The sequence below is a fragment of the Bombina bombina genome, chromosome 1 (assembly GCF_027579735.1).
Source record: "Bombina bombina isolate aBomBom1 chromosome 1, aBomBom1.pri, whole genome shotgun sequence".
Taxonomy (NCBI): Eukaryota; Metazoa; Chordata; class Amphibia; order Anura; family Bombinatoridae; genus Bombina; species Bombina bombina.
The window spans coordinates 1,215,770,792-1,215,793,305 of NC_069499.1; the positions used below are offsets into that span (position 1 = coordinate 1,215,770,792).

General features: G+C 41.4%; 1 protein-coding gene across 1 annotated transcript in view; it reads left to right on the forward strand.

The window, feature by feature from the left end:
* CPNE2 (copine 2) overlaps positions 1-22,514 on the forward strand; it is a gene marked incomplete in the record, with an annotated part of 400,103 nt that overhangs the window by 351,173 nt on the left and 26,416 nt on the right. The window contains 2 exon segments of the mRNA XM_053700230.1: positions 1,602-1,735; positions 11,256-11,492. Coding sequence (XP_053556205.1) covers positions 1,602-1,735; positions 11,256-11,492 — 371 coding nt within the window.

The window sequence follows — 22,514 nt, forward strand, 5'->3', positions numbered from 1 at the left end:
ACTCATCAGTAGGAGATAGATTTCTGGTTGCTGCATTGATAAAGCTATTTTCATGGTTAAACCAAAATTCATTAAAATTATGGGGGGAGATAAAAAACTGAAATTAAAATCCTCCATGTCTCAAAATTAAATCAATGTAAATATATGCATAGGAAATTAGTACATCTAGGCAAGTATCCCCGCTTGCTTTCCCCCAGAAATTCTTAATATTCAATGTTTCCAATGCACAAGAGAATTGTGGGTAAGATATGCAAATTCTCAGTTTTTTTGCTTCAGAAATACTGTTTTGACACAGCGATCCTTTTTAACAGGATTATGACAGCAAACCAGAAATCACTCACTAGACAAGCCTGTTGCGTTCTTTTTGGAACTCATCAGTAGGAGATAGATTTCTGGTTGCTGCATTGATAAAGCTATTTTCATGGTTAAACCAAAATTCATTAAAATTATGGGGGGAGATAAAAAACTGAAATTAAAATCCTCCATGTCTCAAAATTAAATCAATGTAAATATATGCATAGGAAATTAGTACATCTAGGCAAGTATCCCCGCTTGCTTTCCCCCAGAAATTCTTAATATTCAATGTTTCCAATGCACAAGAGAATTGTGGGTAAGATATGCAAATTCTCAGTTTTTTTGCTTCAGAAATACTGTTTTGACACAGCGATCCTTTTTAACAGGATTATGACAGCAAACCAGAAATCACTCACTAGACAAGCCTGTTGCGTTCTTTTTGGAACTCATCAGTAGGAGATAGATTTCTGGTTGCTGCATTGATAAAGCTATTTTCATGGTTAAACCAAAATTCATTAAAATTATGGGGGGAGATAAAAAACTGAAATTAAAATCCTCCATGTCTCAAAATTAAATCAATGTAAATATTTGCATAGGAAATTAGTACATCTAGGCAAGTATCCCCGCTTGCTTTTCCCCAGAAATTCTTAATATACAATGTTTCCAATGCACAAGAGAATTGTGGGTAAGATATGCAAATTATATATATATATATATATATATATATATTTAGGTATAAATATATATTGTAACAAAAAACCATGATTGATATATAAAATTGTATTTATGAATACATTTAACATATTCTTCTATGTGAAGAACATTGGAATGTGAAATATTCATATTTTCATGTAGGGTTAGCGCACATGAGAATATGCAGTCAGGTTTGTGCATGAGTTGGGTGTTTTTTTCCACTTTTTTGCTTGATTGACTTCTATGGTGGCATAGGTTATCCTGTGCGCAATATTCTAAGTTTATTTTTTGCACTCGTTGGATTAGTGCACAAGCGAAAACTGTTTACTTTCATCTCATAATATGCAAAATAGTAGTCTTGATTTATAAAATGATTGCACTGTTGTTCTGTGTATGGTCTTTATGGCGTTTTTTTAGACAAGGGGATATTAAGAACATAGGACCAAGAGGCAGGAGATGCTTGGTAAATACTAAGAAACATATTATCATAATATGTAATCACTCTATTTAAACCATGAGCAGCTACTCAAAGAAAGCTTCCCATATAGTCTCCAGTCTCTAAAATGTGATATTACCAATTTTGTAATATTGGCTATAACTTCTTTCTCTTACAGGAGTGGAAGGCATTATAGACGCATATTCAGCCTGTTTGCCACAAATCCGTTTTTATGGACCAACAAATTTTTCTCCAATAATTAATCATGTTGCGAGATTTGCAGCACAAGCAACGCAACAGGATTCAGCAGCTGTAAGTACCATATTGGTGCCAAACTTTTGTTTGTACTGTTCTTAACCAGCTAAACAGCAATATACAGTATAAATAGGACAAGTACATTTGACTTCAAGGTGTTTATCAATACAACCATGGTGTTTAAAAAAATAAGACTATTAATAATCATAATAATAATAATAATAATATCTTGTATGGTGGTGTTTTATTTCTTTAGTTAATTTATAATTCTTAAAATGTCCCAAGAGCTTTCACTCTCAGCTTTCCTCATAAAGGTTAGAGCTTATAGACTTTGCAGCACATAGGCCTCAAGTTTACATTGCTAGTGTTAAAATTTTTCAGTTGGCCAATAGCTGTTTAACTTGCTCCCGAAAAAGATAATTATATACTCGCCAAATCATAACAAAGAAAAATGACAATTTATGCACAGTTTGAGACTATTAACGACTTTCAGCTTGTTGTATCCAGTCTTTAAACTTTTTGGATTTCTCTACTAGGTATACATGGTGAAAATTGCATTTACATCCAAGGAAAAATATTGGCCTCTTAACAAAATATAAAAAAAACATTTTTCCTTCTAAATACAGGGAGAGTCCACAGCTGCATTCATTACTTGTGGGAAATACAGAACCTGGCCACCAGGAGGAGGCAAAGACAACCCAGCCAAAGGCTTAAATACCTCCCCCACTTCCCTCATCCCCCAGTCATTCTTTGCCTTTCGTCACAGGAGGTTTGCAGAGAAATGTCAGAAGATTTCGGAGTAGTTCCCTAGGAAGGGTATCTGCCCTTTGAGATGGGACTGGAGTTTTAAGTAGTCTTGTCAGCCTCTCAGTGAGAGGATTGATGAAAGTTAGAGTTTGGAGATGCAGGGAGAGTCTTTCTGCGAAGCCATCCAGACTCATTAACAGCTCCTTAAGCAATCAGCGTTGACGAGTTTTGCTGCCTGCTTTCTTCACCCAAGTCCATGTCAGAGGCGCTGCTACAATCTGTCAACTTGAAGAACAGTGTCGCTGTTCCACGGCATAGATTCCGGTAAGATTGTTTCATTTTTACACACATGTTAACGATAGAAGACAGGGTCTCCGTGGGACTCCTTTATCTTTATGGAATCAAGGGTTAATATCTCCTGAGGGGGATTATTGAATAGTGGGGTCTTTTAATCATATTTGTTATGTGATTTCAACTGCTTATGTGTAGGAATGTTTGGGCTCATAGACGTACAGGTTATTTTTCATTTTGAGAGCTGCACAGTTTTTTTTAAGCTGGCGTGCCTTTTCTTAGCAGGGGCGGGCCTTGTTTGAGCACCATGTGACAGGGAGTGATCACGTTTATTTCCCGCTTCAGATTCCTGACCGGGTGTCTGCGGAGAGGAGCATCTTCTCTACCTGTCTAAGTCATAGGAGGTGGTGAGTGCCCCAGCCATTGGGGGGGATAAGGTGCCATTTTTTTTTTCTCTTTTTCGATAATTTATCTTAGACGAGTTATGAAGGATTCTAATATTTAAAGGGGGATCCCTCCGAGACAGAATTTGATACCTGTGTATATTGTGAGGAGTCCCAGGTAACCCAACCCTATCAATTATGTTCCGTATGCCGCAATAGGGTGTTCTCATCAACCAATGTTGGAATGTTAGAGACCACTGAGCCGTCCGCCTCTGAGGACTCTTCATCCAGTGAGGTGTGTTCCCTAGATTCTTCTGTTCTTACATATGCAGTTTTCCCAAGTTCTGCTCCCCCTTCGCCTGCTAGGGGTTTGTTTCCACCAGAGGTTACTACGCAGTTCCGCATGGGCATCTCTATGGCCTTAGCGATGCTGCCTCTTCCTGCTGCATGCAAGTGAAGGGTTAATCCAGGTTCTCTGGATCAAGGACCATTGTGTAAAATGATGATTGCATCCAATCAGTCCTCTGGGGATGAGGTTTCCTCTGAGGCTTTAGAGGTAGCACCTTCAGGGTCGGAGTCTACTGACTTGACTCTTCTGACTGCGGAAGGTTTAGCATTTAGATTTAGATTGGTACGCCTGCGTTAACTTCTAAGAGAGGTTTTGGCGATGTTAGAGGTTTCCAGTACTGATCCGTCAGTTGAATCTCAGTCCTCTAAATCAGATAACGATCTTGACTAGACGAGTGGAGGGATGGTGTTCCTATTCCTTATCATCTTGATTTTCATTTAATCTTATTTTTTATTAGAATCCCAGTTCCAAGCTCTATTGGGGGGTTTGTGTCATGTGACAGGCTGGTCCTGGTTTTTGTTTGCACACTCCCTTTTTCAGCTATCATATTTGGGCACTTGCCTCTTTTCTTTTTTACTTCTATTCCGTTACCGGATAGTTTTCAGTTTTTAGAGCTCTGGGTTGTTATAGAATCTCCTAGAAGGACGTTTAGTCACACGGGATTTTTGATACTATAGACTTAGATGGTTGAGATTATTGTAGACTTCCGATCTCGGTTCGGGTGATGTTCCCCGATAATTTCGAGACAAAATTTAAGCCTCGGAGCTTATATTCTTTAATTTGATTATTCTCTGTTTTTCTAGCAGGGCTGAAATGTAAGAATTTCTGTTTAACCTTGAGTGTTTTGGCAGATACGTTGTATCCTAGATGACAGGCAGGACCTGTTTTGGGTACTAGTTAAGTCTGCTCCTTCCTTTTACACAAGAGAGGGAGTTTTTTTCTAGCTTCTGGTCCAGGCACATCGGGTTCATTTATACTAGAGTACAGGTTGGACCTGTTTTAGGTATTACTTTGGATGGGCGCTTGATAATGGATCTAGGGGTCCTAGAGGCCAGAGCTAGGCTTGTTCTTTTTTGGGCAGTTTTCTCTTCTCTTGATTTTGTCTTTGGCAGAGAGAGGGAAGTCTCTTGGGTGACCTTTGGAGTCATTGTCCCAGTATCTATTGCACTGTGGGAATATTTTCTTTCCACTGTTGGTGTATGGTCTAATAAGGGGAGGGGATTCCTGCCCTAATTGGGTTCTATGACTGTTAAGCAGAGCTTATTAGTTCTCCTTTTTGCCTGAGAACGTAAGGTTGTCCCTTCTTTTGTTCAGGTAGAAGGATGTCTTTCCTATTTCATCCTTTTGAGCAAATCTGGTTCTTAGGAACCGTATCGTCCAGCAAACCTCGTTCTGATCCTAGGTATCCTTTTTGGGATCTGGGGTTTAATGTGGAAGTATCCTGCTCCAGATTTTACAGTAGCTCCCGGGTCTTAGCATTTCTAGTTTTCTTACCGCCGACTGTTAATAGACTTGTAGGGATTTTCTCTTGTCTTTTTTATCCTCAGAGTTGGATCTAGACTTTAGTTTCTGGTGTAGACACCTGGGTGGATTCTTGGATGCTGGTTTGTCTTACGGACAGGAAATTTTCCTGAGATCTTGCGATATGCCCGCCAGTCCCCCTTCTGGTCTTCGTTGGCACTGGGGTGGAGGGTGATATAACCAGCCAAGGCCAAGTCTTCGGCATGGCGTTGTTTCCTTTTCTAAATCTGTCTTAACAGACTTATGGGGAAAACCGGTTGGGGGAATCGATCCCCTGTTTTCCGTTCAGACCTCTCTGTCTCTGATTTTGGAAAAAAAGTTTCCTTGTTCCGGCTACAAGGGTGGTCTTCTTCGGGACCATTATAGATTCCCTATCAATGAAAATATTTCTGACGGAAGTCAGAAGAGCCAAGATTCTTTCCTCTTGCCTATCTCTTCATTCTGCTGTACGGCCATCAGTGGCCCAATGTATGGATTTAATTGGTCTAATGGTGGCTTCCATGGACATACTGTAGTTCCCTTTGCCCAATTCCATTTGAGAGCTCTACAGTTATGCATGCTCAGTCAGTGGAACGGGGATTATGCAAACTTATCTTTGAGGATAGTTCTAGATCAAGCAACGAAAGACTCTTTTCCGTGGTGACTGTCTTAGGGGACATGCTTCTGGAGACCCTCATGGGTGATTGTGACCACGGACGCCAGCCTGGCAGGCTGGGGAGCAGTCTGAGACTTGTTAAAGGCGCAGGGACTGTGGTCTCAGGTGGAATCTACTCTCCCCCATAAACATATTGGAGTTGAGAGCGATCTTGAATGCCTTGATGACTTGGCCTCAGCTGGCTTTAGCCCGGTTTATCAGGTTCCAGTCAGACAACATAAGCTCAGTGGCTTACATCAACCATCGGGGGGAACTCGGAGTTCCTTAGCCATGAAGGAGGTGGCTCAAAGTATTCAGTGGGCGGAGGCTCACAATTTCTGTTTATCTGCCATCCACATTCCAGGAGTGGACAATTGGGAAGCGTATTTCCTAAACAGACAGACTTTTCATCTCTGGGAGTGGGAACTCCATCTGGAAGTGTTCTACAGGTTAACCATCTAATGGGGATACCGGAATTGGATCTGATGGCGTCTTGACAGAACGCCAAGCTTCCAAAGTATTGTTTGAGGTCAAGGGATCCTCAGGCCTTCCTGATAGATGCTCTAGCAGTTCCTTGGAACTTCAGGTTGGCATACCTTTTTCTTCTACAAGATATGACGAGTCTACGGATTTCATCCTTGTGGGATTTATCCTCCTGCTAACAGGAAGTGGCAAAGAGCACCACAGCAGAGCTGTACATATAGCTCCTCCCTTCCCTCCACCCCCAGTCATTCTCTTTGCCTGTGTTAGTAATAGGAAGAGGTAAAGTGAGGTGTTAGTTTTAGTTTCTTCAATCAAGATGTTTTTGTTTTAAAATGGTACCGGTGTGTACTATTTTTCCTCAGGGAGAAATTATCAGTCTGGATTTCCAAGAGGAATGAAGAGATCCTTTTTTCTCCCATGAGGTTGATGATCTTAGCAGTCGTTACAAAGATCCATTCTGGTTCCCAAAGAGTTCTGAAGGTAGTGCAAGAGAAATCTTCAGTGTAGAGACCGGTGTCATGCTACAAGCAGCATTGAGGTATGTTCAGTCTTTTATTTTCTGAGGAGACTGGTTATATCAGAAATGGCTAACATTATTCCCTGTGGGAAGGGGTAAGCAGTAAACATATAGGGACTATGGGTTACTGAACTTACTGGTGCATTCATACTAATTATTGGTTATGTAAGGTTATTAAGGGCTTGACACAGGGAGAGGCTGCTGTGTTTTTACGATGTTTATTAAGGCAGCAGGCAGGCATAACGAATGTGTTTTTAAGACTTGGGGACCACATGGCTATGAAAACTGCTTTCCATGCGGTTAGGGAAACTGTCGACATGACGCCCATGGTGGGCGGAGCCTATTTCGCACGCCCAGACGCGCAGTTTCCCCTGACTAGAAGGCAGCATACGCTAGCTCCGGTGGGGCCAAATGTCGATAATCAATCACTGGATCGTTGTTGACTCAATCTGCAGTACCCGGGGGGCAGGTAGGTGCCACAGCAGAGCTGTGGCGAGGTGCAGGGGCTGTTATTCTTGTTTAAACTTTTTTACCATATATAAAGAGTTTTTTTCAGGGTGATTTAGCTTTGCTCCATTGCTGCAATAATTTTTGGAATATTTGATCCGATTTTTTGGGTTATTTAGTGCAAAAAAATAGTTTTTTAGTGCAGTACAGTAAAATTGTTGCGCTTTTAATATTTAAAGGCGCAGTACATATTTTTCTGAAAATTGTTTAATTCATTCATTAAAGCTTAATTACGACTATTATGGCCATTGCTAGTGTGTTTAACATGTCTGAACTTAAGGAAACTCCTTGTTCTATGTATTTAGAAGCCATTGTGGAACCCCCTCTTACTTTGTGTACCTCTTGTACTGAAAGGGCCTTACAATGTAAAAAGCATATTTTATGTAAAGAAAGTGTGCCTAAGGATGATTCTCAGTCTGAAGAGAATCAGGATATGCCGTCTAATTCTCCCCAAGTGTCACAACCATTAACGACCACCCAAGCAACGCCGGATTCCTCAACCACGTCTAATTCTTTTACTCTGCAGGATATGGCTACAGTTATGTCAACTACCCTTACAGAGGTATTATCTAAATTACCAGTGTTACAGGGTAAACGCAGTAGGACAGGAATCAATGTAAATACTGAGTCCTCTGATGCTTTGTTGGCTATTTCCGATGTACCCTCACAGGGATCTGAGTTGGGGGTCAGGGAAATTTTGTCTGAGGGTGAACTTTCAGAACCAGGCTGGGAAGCGGATTTTTTAAGCCGACAGGCTTTTCATCCGGGGGAGTGGGAACTCCATCCGGAGGTTTTTGCCTCACTGATTCTCCGATGGGGCAAACCGGAATTGGATCTGATGGTGTCTCGACAGAATGCCAAGCTTCCAAGATACAGATCCAGGTCGAGGGATCCTCAGGTCGAACTGATAGATGCCTTGGTCGTCCAACCTATCTTATGTGTTTCCACCGTTTCCTCTCCTTCCCCGGGTGATTGCTCGGATCAAACAGGAGAGAGTGTCAGTAATTCTAATCGTTCCTGCATGGCCACGCAGGACTTGGTTTGCAGATCTAGTGGACATGTCCTCTCTGCCTCCGTGGAAACTTCCAGAGAGATGGGACCTTCTCATTCAAGGTCCTTTCCAACATCCAAATCTAATTTCTCTGCAGCTGACTGCTTGGAGATTGAACGCTTGATTTTATCTAAGCGGGGATTCTCTGATTCGGTTATAGATACTTTGATTCAGGCACGTAAGCCTGTCACTAGAAAGATCTAGCCTCTGCCAGGCTGATCCACCTTTCCCGTCGATCTGTATCTGCTGCACCTCTCTGTGAGTCCCTTCATTGGCTCCCCATTCACAGCAGAATTAAATTCAAAATTCTAACCCTTACATACAAAACTCTCACCAACGCCGCTCCCCTCTACCTATCCTCTCTAATGCACAAGTATACTCCAGCCCGTCCACTAAGATCCAACAATGACCTGCTCCTTGCATCCGCAACTATCACCTCCTCTCATGCTAGACTGCAGGACTTCTGTCGTGCAGCACCTACCCTCTGGAACACTCTCCCTCGTGCTGTCAGGCTTTGCCCTAATCTTTCTTCCTTTAAATGCTCCCTGAAGACTTTTCTGTTCAGGGAAGCCTACCACCCAACTCAATAATAAATTAATTTCACTTACCTAAACATTTCCCTCATCTAACTCTGTATTAACATCCTTCTCAATCTTGCAGTCCTCACCTCCTGTTTCTCAACCTCCTACCCTTCTAGATTGTAAGTTCCCACGGGAATAGGGCCCTCAATCCCTCCTGTATGTGTTTGTAAATTTTGTCCTGTATCCATGGTCAGCGCTGCGGAATATGTTGGCGCTTAATAAATAAAGTATAATAATAATAATAATAAAATATCTTTTTTATTGTGAATCCAAGGGCTACTCATGGAGTAAAGTTAGGATTCCCAGGATTCTGTCTTTTCTCCAAGAAGGATTGGAGAAAGGATTATCGGCAAGTTCCTTAAAGGGACAAATTTCTGCTTTGTCAATTTTGCTTTTTTGTCAGGCTCTAACCAGAATTAAGCCTGTGTTTAGACCAGTTACTCCACCTTGGAGTTTAAATTTAGTTCTTAATGTTCTTCAAGGGGTTTCCGTTTGAACCCATGCATTCCATAGATATTAAGTTGTTATCTTGGAAAGTTTTGTTTTTGGTTGCTATTTCTTCTGCTCGTAGAGTTTCCGAGCTTTCAGCATTACTATGTGATTCGCCTTATCTTATTTTTCATTCTGATAAGGTGGTTTTACGTACCAAACCTGGTTTCTTTTTTAAGGTTGTTTTTAATAAGAATATTAATCAGGAAATAGTTGTTCCTTCATTGTGTCCTAACCCTTCTTCTAAGAAGGAGCGTATGTTGCATAACCTGGACGTGGTCCGTGCCTTGAAGTTTTACTTGCAGGCGACTAAGGATTTCCGTCAATCATCATCATTATTTATTGTTTTCTCTGGAAAGCGTAGGGGTCAGAAGGCTACGGCTACCTCCCTTTCTTTTTGGCTGAAGAGTATCATCCGTCTGGCATATGAGACTGCTGGACAGCAGCCTCCTGAAAGAATTACGGTTCATTCTACTAGGGCTGTGGCTTCCTCATGGGCATTTAAAAACGATGCTTCTGTTGAACAGATTTGCAAGGCTGCGACTTGGTCGTCTCTTCACACTTTTTCCAAATTTGATACTTTTGCTTCTTCTGAGGCTGGTTTTGGGAGAAAGGTTCTTCAAGCAGTGGTGCCTTCCGTTTAGGTTCCTGTCTTGTCCCTCCCATTCATCCGTGTCCTGTAGCTTTGGTATTGTATCCCACAAGTAAGGATGAAATCCGTGGACTCGTCATATCTTGTAGAAGAAAAGGAAATTTATGCTTACCTGATAAATTAATTTCTTCTATGATATGACGAGTCCACGGCCCACCCTGTTATTTTTAAGACAGGTTTAGATTATATTTATTTTTTATAAACTTCAGTCACCTCTGCAACTTTAGCTTTTCCTTTCTCTTCCTAACCTTCGGTCGAATGACTGGGGGTGGAGGGAAGGGAGGAGCTATATATACAGCTCTGCTGTGGTGCTCTTTGCCACTTCCTGTTAGCAGGAGGATAAATCCCACAAGTAAGGATGAAATTAATTAGAAGAAATTAATTTATCAGGTAAGCATAAATTTACTTTTCCTCCGTTTGCTCTCCTTCCATGAGTCATTGCTCGGATCAAGCAGGAGAGAGCTTCAGTGATTCTAATAGCTCCTGCGTGGATCTGGTATGCAGACCTAGTGGAAATGTCATCTCTACTGCCGTGGAGCCTCCCTCTGAGGAAGGACCTTCTACTTCAGGGTCCTTTTCTTCATCCAAATCTAATTTTTCTGAAGTTGACTGCTTGGAGAGTGAACGCTTAATTTTATCTAAGCGTGGATTTTCCGAGTTGGTCATTAAGACCATGATTCAGGTTAGTAAGCCTGTCACTAGAAAGATTTATTCCAAGGGATACTCTTGGAGTAGAGTCAGGATTCCAAGAATTGTATCCTTTCTCCAGGAAGGCCTGAAGAAGGGTTTGTCTGTCAGTACTCTGAAGGGTGAAGAATATATTTGCACGTTTTAAACTCTACAGTTGAAGGCAATGCTAGGATCAGTCACTGTTCTGTGTAACTGATGCTTTTCAGCCGGTGGAAGTATGTTTGTGTGCGCAGGAGGAACCAGAAAAGTTGCTGCTCCTAGAATTTTACAATGAAAATAATTATTTTAGAAGACATGAAAGCTAATTTCTTCTTTCACTATTCAGACAGAGCATACAATTTTACTATTTACTTCTGTTATCACATTTGCTTCTTTCTCTTGGTATCCTTTGTTAAATAAGCAGCAATGCACTACTGGTGGGAGCTAGCTGAACACATCTGGTGAGCCAATGATAAGAGGCATATATATGCAGCCACCTGTCAGCATCTAGCTCCCAGTATGGCATTACTGCTCCTAAACTTACCTAGGTATGTTTTTTAACAAAGGATAAAAATGAAATGATAAAATTAAATTGAAAAGTTGTTTAAAACAACATGCTCTATTTAAATTGTGAAAGTTTAATTTTGCCTTTACTGTTCCTTTAAATATATCAGAACTCTCCCTGCTTTTTCCTTTTTTGCAGCAATATTTTATCCTTCTGATTATAACAGACGGAGTTATAAGTGATATGGATGAGACGAGACACGCCATAGTGCAGGCATCCAAGCTGCCTATGTCAATCATTATTATTGGTGTTGGCAACGCTGACTTTTCAGCAATGGAGTTCCTGGATGGTGATAATCGTGTGCTGAGGTCTTACACTGGAGAAGAGGCATCAAGGGACATTGTACAATTTGTGCCATTTCGTGATTTTCGGAATGTAAGTAAATTCCATTACAGTTGCACATACCTTTACACAGGGACAGATTACAAATGGAGCGGTATTTAGTGCTCACGCTTGAGTGCTAATACCGCTAAAAGTAAATGTGTAACGTGTGCGGGATAGTACGCTTATTACAAGTTGAAAATAAAAAGCACTCATTTCTTCTCCCTATAGACTTCAATGGAAAGCGCAACTTTAAAAAAAAAAAACACTTATCAATTGCACGCTAAACAAACACTTAGACCTACAGTGCTAATCCAAAGTGAGTAATACATATTTTATATTCCTATGTTCTTCACATAGAATAAAATGTTCTTTTTATTTATAAATATTTCTTCACATAGCCGTACAGATAGCTCAGCATGCTAAGGCACTGTGGCTGAGCTCTGTAGCAACCCGAGGGTTGCATGTTCGATCCCCGGCGAGGTCCACTCAGCCTTACATCCTTCCGAGGTTGATTAAATGAGCAGCGCCTTGAGATGCTCTTTACAAGTACCCAATACATACATAGGATAAAATGTTCTTTTTATTTATAAATATTTATTTTTATTTATATAGCTGATGTTTTTTTAAGATATATATCTATATGAGTATATAGTCCCAGAAAGCGTTGCACTCCTAATCAACAATATAGTAACTAATAATAAAAATAATCAATATGTGTAGTTTTAGCAACTATTTAAATGAGAATTATCCCTAAATCTCACAATATATTAAATTAACAAAACAAAAAAGAGTGCGCTAAAGAAGCAAACTACACTTATTCAGAGAGAAGGTAATCTCCAAATATTCAGTCTATGTCATACAATATATAGCCTTATATATATATACTAGTCCTAAAGCCCGTTCACACGGGCCATTTTTTGCAGTACAGTGGTCCCATCCCTGGCGTTCTCTCCCTCCCACTCTCTTTTGCTTTCTCTCTCTCCCCCCTCTCTTTTGCGCTCTCTCCCCCTCTCTCTCTCTCTCCATCTCCCCTTCTCTCTCTCTCTCGCTCCCCTCTCTCTCTCCCCTCTCTCTCTCTCCCCTCTCTCTATCTCACCCCTCTCTCTCTCTCTCTCTCTCTCCCCTCTCTCTATCTCCACTCTATCTCTCTCTCTCTCCCCCCCTCTCTCTCTCTCTCTCTCTCGCCTCTCTCTTTCTCTCTCCCCTCTCTCTGTCTCTCTCCCCTCTATCTCTCTCTCTCTCTCCCCCCCCCTCTCTCTCTCTCTCCGCCCCTCTCTCTCTCCCCCCTCTCTCTCTCTCTCCCCTCTCTCTCTCTCCCCTCTCTCTCTCTCCCCTCTCTCTCTCCCCCCTCTCTCTCTCTCTCACTCTCTCTCTCCCCCTCTCTTTCTCTCTCCCCCTCTCTCTCTCTCTCCCCCCCTCTCTCTCTCTCTCTCCCCCCTCTCTCTCTCTCTCCCCCCTCTCTCTCTCTCCCCTCTCTCTCTCTCCCCCCTCTATCTCTCTCCCCTCTCTCTCTCTTCTCTCTCTCTTTCTCCCCCCCTCTCTCTCTCTCTCTCTCTCCCCCCCTCTGTCTCTCCTCTCTCTCTCTTGCCCCTCTATCTCTCCCCCCCTCTCTCTCCCCCCCCCCTCTCTCTCCCCCTCTCTCTCTCCCCCCCTCTCTCTCCCCTCTCTCTCTCTCCCCCCCTCTCTCTCCCCTCTCTCTGTGTCTCTCCTCTCTCTCTCTATCTCTCTCCCCTCTCTCTCTCCCCTCCCCCCTCTCTCTCTCTCTCCCTCTCTCTCTCCCCCTCTCTCTCTCATTCTCTCTCTCCTCTCTCTCTCCCTCTCCCCCCTCTCTCTCTGTCTCTCTCTCTCCCTCTCCCCCCCTCTCTCTTTCCCCTCTCTCTCTCCCCCTTTAACTCCCCCCTCTTTCTCCCCCTCTCTCTCCCCCCTCTCTCCCCACATCTCCCCCCTCTCTCTCTCCCCACATCTCCCCCCCTCTCTCCACATCTCCCCCCTCTCCCCACATCTCTCCCCATCCCCCCATCCCCCCCCCCTCTCTCCACATCTCCCCACATCTCCCCCTCCCTCACTCCACATCTCCCCCCTCTCCCCACATCTCTCCCCTCTCTCCACATCTCCCCCTCTCTCCACATCTCCCCCCTCTCTCCACATCTCCCCACATCTCCCCCTCCCTCACTCCACATCTCCCCCCTCTCCCCACATCTCTCCCCTCTCTCCACATCTCCCCCTCTCTCCACATCTCCCCCCTCTCTCCACATCTCCCCCCTCTCTCCACATCTCCCCACATCTCTCCACATCTCTCCCCTCTCTCCACATCTCCCCCCTCACTCCACATCTCCCCCCTCACTCCACATCTCCCCCCTCACTCCACATCTCCCACATCTCTCCACATCTCCCCCCTCACTCCACATCTCCCCCCCTACTCCACATCTCCCCCCCTCTTCCACATCTCCCCCCCCTCTCCCCACATCTCCCCCCCTCTCCCCACATCCCTCCACCCTCTCTTGAGCTGTTTGAGCTCTCTTCACGGGCCTTCACGCTAGGCTCCGCCCCCTTCACGGGCCTTCGCGTTAGGCCCCGCCCCCTTCCACGCTCGGCCACGCCCACTTTTGCTCGGCGCAGTCGGCAGAACAGGTAGGGACTTAGGCCAGTGTGTTTGTCCGCGTGCTGTCTCTACTGCGCATGACAGCTTCGGACAAACACACTTGGCCTTTTATAGTATAGGATATATATATATATATATATAGAGAGAGAGAGAGAGAGAGAGAGAGAGAGAGAGAGAGAGAGAGAGAGAGAGAGAGAGAGAGAGAGAGAGAGAGAGAAGGTAAATTTTGCTTACATGTGGGATTAGTATCACAAATGATCATGAACTAGTGATAGTACAATATTCCTCCCTTATATCTATTACTTTTTGCTTGATTTATTGTTATTTCCCTTGAGTTACAAATATAGATGATATAAGATAGTTGTCTAAAAAAGCGGACCAATATAAATGAATGTAGTATTTATTAACGTCTTATTAATGTATATAGTAAAAATTCATCAACATAAATAAAAATTCATCATATTCTTATAATGAATCATGCAAGATAGAACACAAAAAGACAGTGGTTTTTAAAATTCTAAATATTAAACATAAAAACTTTTTACAGCTAATAATAAGGTGCACCTTATTTAAAACAAACTATGCGCATTTGATCAATTTTATAAGTACAGGTAGCCCTCAGTTTACACCGGGGTTAGGTTCCAGGAGGAATGGTTGTAAATCGAAGCCGTGGTAAATTGAAACCCAGTTTATAATGTAAGTCAATGGGAAGTGAGGGAGTTAGGTTCCAGGCCCCTCTCAAAATTGTCATAAGTAACATCTAATACATTTATTTTTAAAGCTTTGAAATGAAGACTTTAAATGCTAAACAGCATTATGAACCTAATAATATAGATTGTCTCATCATCAAACTAAGTTTAATGAACAAAAACATTTGCTAAACATCACCTAATAAAATAATCACACAACAGACTGCATCATCATCAAACTAAGTTTAATGAACAAAAACTTTTTTTTACTTGCATTTTTCGGGAATCAGTTCTCTGCATTGTTAGCATGTTAGATAATATTGGGTCTGCACCTATTCTATGCATTTCAATCTGCAGTGATTAATAAGCAGTTAGGCACCCTCAACTCAAGCAGCTGGACAGGAAGATAATAAGGAAGTGGCTGCTCGATAGCTAATGTCTGCTCTGTGTACACAGATCAATTTCAGTCTATTAAGTTGCATAACTTTGCTGCAAAACAAGCGGACAGCTCCACCTACTGGCTATTTTAATTAGTGCACTGCTTTCCAAAGCTTTTCAATAGCAGTCACATGAAAAAAAAGGTTGTTATTCTGAAACGGCGCAAATTGAACCGGCTTAAACCGAGGGCCACCTGTAGTTGTTAGTTTGATTCCACAGATGTTAATCGTGTATCAACTTAGGTTTAGCAACAATATATTAGCAGCAAGTGGCAAATTTTAATTAAAAAGTCCCGTTTTATAATGGATATAGATTGCCCCCTATATAGTGTGATAATGTGTTTTTTTATTTCATTTTTGAATATTTATTGTAGTTGATGTATTCACTTAAATAGTATTAATTCAATTACTAAATCTATTTATATTTTCTAATAATACTATTAATATATTAATTTATTTATATGTTTTAATATGTACAATTGTTTACTCTATTCGACTGTTCCACCATTTACCAACTATAAACATTTAAGGTGGATTATTGTCCGACATAAGGTTGTTATTATGGATTGTCCCTTTAACAAAAATGAATAATCTAACAAAATGAGTGATCTGACTGCCCCTTTAATAAAGTTGTATAAAGTAAGAGGAAGTGCAATCACAGGCTCATCTTGAAAAAAGCTGTGTGCTGAAACATGTTGAGGAGTTGTCCTGCGTTGCACTAACAAGAAGGATCATGCTGTATATTAAGCTTTGAAAACAACAGAGATTTCTACTCTTCATATATCCTGCATATTGTCTGTGTCTAAGTATGCAAAACTCATGAGCGCGCTAAGGAAGAAAACATCTTTAAGTTTACAAGAAGAATTCCAATAAGAAGTTTTAAATACATCTGACACCGAGGTATCCATTCAAAGTGCCGGTAATCCGACCTCCAGATTGGCTGAAGAAACAGACGTGATTACTATACGTCAGAACCCGGAAGTGGCAGTGAGAACGCCGAGACTGACACAAGTGATACGTGTGAATAGCAAGGTCGGAGAAAGCCTAACATTTATATCAGCTTTCGAATTGCAGTGATTAGATACCATTGGAACATCATGCTATAATCGTTACACTAAGGATATTATACACAAACATCGGCAAAACTGAGTAATATACCGAGAGTTTTTTTGCCAAGAGACTTTTTTCAAAGACGTTGCTATAAGACTTTGCGTGAAACACTATAAGTAATGTGAATGAACACTGAGACATTATCACACTATATAGGGGGCAATCTATATCTATATCCATTATAAAACGGGACTCAGTGCATGCTAATATATTGTTGCTAAACCTATGTTGATACACGTTTAACATCTGTGGAATCAATCTAACAACTACTTATAAAATTGATCAAATGTGCATAGTTTGTTTTGAATAAGGTGCACCTTATTATTAGCTGTATTAAGAAGTTTTTATGTTTAATATTTAGAATTTTAAAAACTACTGCGTTTTTGTGTTCTATCTTGCATGATTCATTATAAGAATATGATGAATTTTTATTTATGTTGATGAATTTTTACTATATACATTAATTAGACATTAATAAATACTATATTCATTTATATTGGTCCGCTTTTTTTGACGACTATCTTATATCATCTATATTTGTAACTCAAGGGAAATAACAATAAATAAAGCAAGAAGTAATACATATAAAGAAGGAATATTATACTATCACTAGTTTATGATCATTTGTGATACTAATCCCACATGTAAGCAAAATTTACCTTCTCTATATATATCTATTGTATGACATAGACTGAATACTTGGATATTACCTTCTCTCTGAATAAGTGTAGTTTGCTTCTTTAGCGCACTCTCTTTTGTGTTGGTGAACAATATAGTAACTGCCAGGGTGCATATGTCAAGAATTATGCAGAGATCCAAAAAAGACTGCACTCACTGGGCTTTAAAAAAAATAAAAAATAACCTTTAATATTCCATAGTTAAAACAAGGGGAATTGGCATGACGTTTCGGTACTGCACTAGCACCTTTATCAAATGTTCCCAAGAAAGCATGCTTTCCTTTGGGGCATCACACTGAGGATGCACCGATACTGAGACTCTTAACTCAGAAATAAATATTTAGAAATGCAAAGAACATTTTCCCCTATGGGAAGAACATTGTAATGTAAACTATTTACAGTACATACAGAGTAAAACACATTATAACATTTTAAAGTAATTATTTTATATAACTGCATCTAATAATCACTACTATAAAGAAGAATATGCAGATACTGATATAAAAATCCAGAATAAAAATATGAAAAGACCCATTAGACAAACAGGAGCAAGCTGGAGTCTGAAGACATCAGTATACATCTAAAATGTTGGGGCTTGGTTAGGAGTATGAAAATCAGCACAATTTTAAAAAAAAAATAAGCATAACTATCGAGTTTTATAAAAACATTCCCAGATTGGCTATATAAATGGATGATCTAAAAACATTTATGCAAAGAAAAATCTAGATATATTTCTATGAATATTTTTCTCTTGTAAGGTGTATCCAGTCCACGGATTCATCCATTACTTGTGGGATATTCTCCTTCCTAACAGGAAGCTGCAAGAGGATCACCCACAGCAGAGCTGTCTATATAGCTCCTCCCCTAACTGCCACCCCCAGTCATTCTCTTGCAGCTCTCGACAAGGGAAGTAGCTAGAGAGATGTGGTGAATTAGTGTAGTTTTTCTTCAATCAAAAGTTTGTTATTTTTAAACGGTGCCGGCGTTGTACTGTTTTTTTTACTTCAGGCAGAAATTAGAAGAAGAATTTGCCTGAGGTTTTTGATGATCTTAGCAGGTTGTAACTAAGGTCCACTGCTGTTCACACACATAACTGAAGAGTATGGGGAAACTTCAGCTGGGAGAACGGCCTGCAGAATTAACTGCCCTGAGGTATGTTCAGTATATTTTTTTCTAGAGGATAAGAACTAGAAAATGCTGACAGTGCCTGATATAGATAAGGTAAGCCTGATTGCAGTGATTTAATAAACGACTGGCATCATGCTTGCAGTAAAGGGTAATTTTCATATTACTTTCTATTATGGCTTAGTATGTAAAACGTTATATATATAAAGAACGTTTTTTACTGAGGTGATAAATCTTTATTTGGGGCCTAGTTTTCCACATGGCTGTTATTTTACTCCTAGGAATATTTTTTTAAGGCCCTCTGACTTTGAGTGCATGGTGGGAGGGGCCTATTTTCGTGCTCTAATTGCACAGTTGTTTTTTACATTCTGAGACATCCAGCTTCCCTGAAGGAGTCCCCTGACATATTGGACCTCTGTAAAGGGTTTTTGTGCCTACAAAAGTCGTTTTATGGGAAGGTAGGAGCCACAGTAGCGCTGTGGCAGTTTGCTTGTGACTGTTATAACGGTTTTTACCGTTTTTTTTGCTTCGTTTTTAAACCTGAGGGGTTAATCATCCATTTGCAAGTGGGTGCAATGCTATTTTAGTCTATTATATACACTGTAAAAATTTAATAGAGTTAACTGCTTTTTTTTACTGTTTTGCAGTTTTTGTGTTTGTTTTTTTCCCTTAAAGGCACAGTACGGTTTTTTATATTCTGCTTTTCCACATTAATTAAAGTGTTTTCAAAGCTTGCTTGTCTCATTACTAGTCTATTAAACATGTCTGACATAGAGGAAACTCCTTGTTCATTATGTTTAGAAGCCATTGTGGAACCCCCTCTTAGAATGTGTACCAAATGCACTGATCTTACTATAAGTTATAAAGACCATATTCTGGCTTTAAATGATTTATCACCAGAGGAAATTGACAAGGGGGAAGTTATGCCGACTAACTCTCCCCACGTGTCAGAGCCTTTAACTCCCGCTCAAGGGGCGCCAAGTACATCTAGCGCGCCCATTGCGTATACTTTACAAGACATGGCGGCAGTTATGAATCATACTCTTACAGAAGTATTGTCCAAACTGCCAGGGTTACAAGGAAAGTGAGACAGCTCTGGGGCTAGAACAAATACAGAGCTCTCTGACGCTTTAGTAGCTATGTCTGATATACCCTCACAATGTGCAGAAGCCGAAGAAGGAGAGCTTCTATCTGTGGGTGATTTTTCTGACTCAGGGAAGACACTTCAACCTGATTCTGATATGTCTACATTTAAATTTAAGCTTGAACACCTCTGCATGCTCAGGGAGGTTTTAGCAACTCTGGATTACTGTGACGCCATTGTAGTCCCAGAGAAATTGTGTAAATTGGATAAATACTACGCAGTGCCTGTTTACACTGATGTTTTTCCAATACCTAAGAGGTTTTCAGAAATTATTACTAAGGAATGGGATAGACCAGATGTACCGTTCTCTCCCCCTCCTGTTTTTAAAAAGATGTTTCCCATAGATGCCGCTACACGGGACTTGTGGCAAACGGTCCCAAAGGTGGAGGGAGCAGTCTCTACCCTAGCGAAGCGTACAACTATCCCTGTCATTTTAAGGCAGGTGTTTTTTATTTTTAAACTACAGTCACCACTGCACCCTATAGTTTCTCCTTTCTCTTGCTTGTCTTCGGTCGAATGACTGGAGGTGGCAGTTAGGGGAGGAGCTATATAGACAGCTCTGCTGTGGGTGATCCTCTTGCAGCTTCCTGTTAGGAAGGAGAATATCCCACAAGTAATGGATGAATCCGTGGACTGGATACACCACAAGAGAAATAAATTTATCAGGTAAGTATAAATTTTGTTTTTATTTATTAGATAGTGTCGATATGAGTGTAACACTTTATTTGAATGTATTTATATTGTGTTTGGTGCAACTTTTTATTTAGCCCTAACCCTTTACGCGAAGTCTTCAGTCGTGCTAACCAGACTAGCGCAAATTTAGTTTGAGCACATGTGGTCGAGTTTGTTGATATGAGTGCAAGTTAGCGTGGGCTCAATATTGCAATATCTCGTCCGCGCTAACGATATCACGCCACTTGTAATCTAACCCACAGTTTGCTGCTGATTTGTATTTAAAATGAGAACAGGAACATTTTAGTAAGTTGTTGCGAGCTTCACTGGAACATGAATGGCAAACATAAGCTTTTGTGATTCTGATCCTTTGTTGAAATTTAGCTCTTTGCTATGATAGCATTTTGAGTCTTAGGAGCATGAACATGTTTGGAGCACTATATAATATATAATATTATTACAACCATTGTTGCTAACACTGCTGCCATAAAGTGTTCAAGGCATGTGCATGCTCTTCAGCCTACCTCAGTATGCTCTTATGGAAGGGGAGTACGTTTCTTTCCTTGAAACTTTCATTTCTCTCTCTGTCTCTCTCTCCTATACATATTTGAGATTATGTTGATATTACTATAAAAATATATCTTATTATGGGCTAGATTATGAGTGGAGCGGTAGTTTAAGTCACCTAGACTTCAGCTTTTTGTGCGCATCGGGTAGCACTCGTATTAAAAGTTAAAAGTTTTTGCACAAGCGCTAACCTGACGCACAAAAAGCCAAAGTCCGAATATCGTGACCCTGTTATCGTATTCCCCCATAGACTTCAATTGAATGCAAAAAAAGTGGGAAAAAACTATCAGTTCCTATCCGGCAGCAAGCAGGGTGAAACTCATGCATACAATTTAAGCGCATTATATCGGCAGTGCGGCGTTATAATGCTCTTAAATTATTAAAATATGCACATCTGACCTGCCTGCTACAGTCTTGTGTGATCCACGGCTCAGAAGCGCAGACTGCGCAGCCCGACTATCCACCTCACCCAAAATGCAGAGCAGCAGAAATTGTAACCGCCTCACCATCTTACTGCAATGGCTTTATGGTGTGCGCTCTGTTGCTCACGCTCTGAGCTGCACAGCCAATCGACATGCAAGACCGTCTGACATGTCATGGCCTCCGTGGAAACCCCGCCAGCGGAGCTAAAGGAGGCAAGAAGGAGAGAAATAAAAAAAGAGAAAGAGACCTGGGCAGCATCTGAGCCACACTAATGTGAAATATATAAATAATAATTTAAAATACAGGAAAAGTTATCAGCCATTAGTTTTAAAGAATTAGTAGAAATAAAAGTGTTGGGAAATGATTAAGAGAGCTTGAAGTTTTTATTAGGCCTTTGCTTTGTGTTTTTTCAAATTTTTAATCAAATAGCATTCAGTTTATCTTTTAATTAATCCCCATGGCATTGTCATCCATAATATTAGCCAGCATAAGCATTTGCTTTCAGCAGTCACACCGCTTTCACCCTCAGGCAGCCATTGTATTGATACCAGTCATACTCTTGACACTTTCAGGCAGCCAGTGACAGGAGTGTGATTGCTGTTAGCACTGCAGTCGCACCCCTTTCATTCTCAGGCAGCCAGTGACAGGAGTGTGATTGCTGTTAGCACTGCAGTCGCACCCCTTTCATTCTCAGGCAGCCAGTGACAGGAGTGTGATTGCTGTTAGCACTGCAGTCACACCCCTTTCATTCTCAGGCAGCCAGTGACAGGAGTGTGATTGCTGTTAGCACTGCAGTCGCACCCCTTTCATTCTCAGGCAGCCAGTGACAGGAGTGTGATTGCTGTTAGCACTGCAGTCGCACCCCTTTCATTCTCAGGCAGCCAGTGACAGGAGTGTGATTGCTGTTAGCACTGCAGTCGCACCCCTTTCATTCTCAGGCAGCCAGTGACAGGAGTGTGATTGCTGTTAGCACTGCAGTCGCACCCCTTTCATTCTCAGGCAGCCAGTGACAGGAGTGTGATTGCTGTTAGCACTGCAGTCGCACCCCTTTCATTCTCAGGCAGCCAGTGACAGGAGTGTGATTGCTGTTAGCACTGCAGTCACACTCCTTTCATTCTCAGGCAGCCATTGTATTGATACCAGTCATACTCTTGACACTTTCAGGCAGCCAGTGACAGGAGTGTGATTGCTGTTAGCACTGCAGTCGCACCCCTTTCATTCTCAGGCAGCCAGTGACAGGAGTGTGATTGCTGTTAGCACTGCAGTCGCACCCCTTTCATTCTCAGGCAGCCAGTGACAGGAGTGTGATTGCTGTTAGCACTGCAGTCACACTCCTTTCATTCTCAGGCAGCCATTGTATTGATACCAGTCATACTCTTGACACTTTCAGGCAGCCAGTGACAGGAGTGTGATTGCTGTTAGCACTGCAGTCGCACCCCTTTCATTCTCAGGCAGCCAGTGACAGGAGTGTGATTGCTGTTAGCACTGCAGTCGCACCCCTTTCATTCTCAGGCAGCCAGTGACAGGAGTGTGATTGCTGTTAGCACTGCAGTCGCACCCCTTTCATTCTCAGGCAGCCAGTGACAGGAGTGTGATTGCTGTTAGCACTGCAGTCGCACCCCTTTCA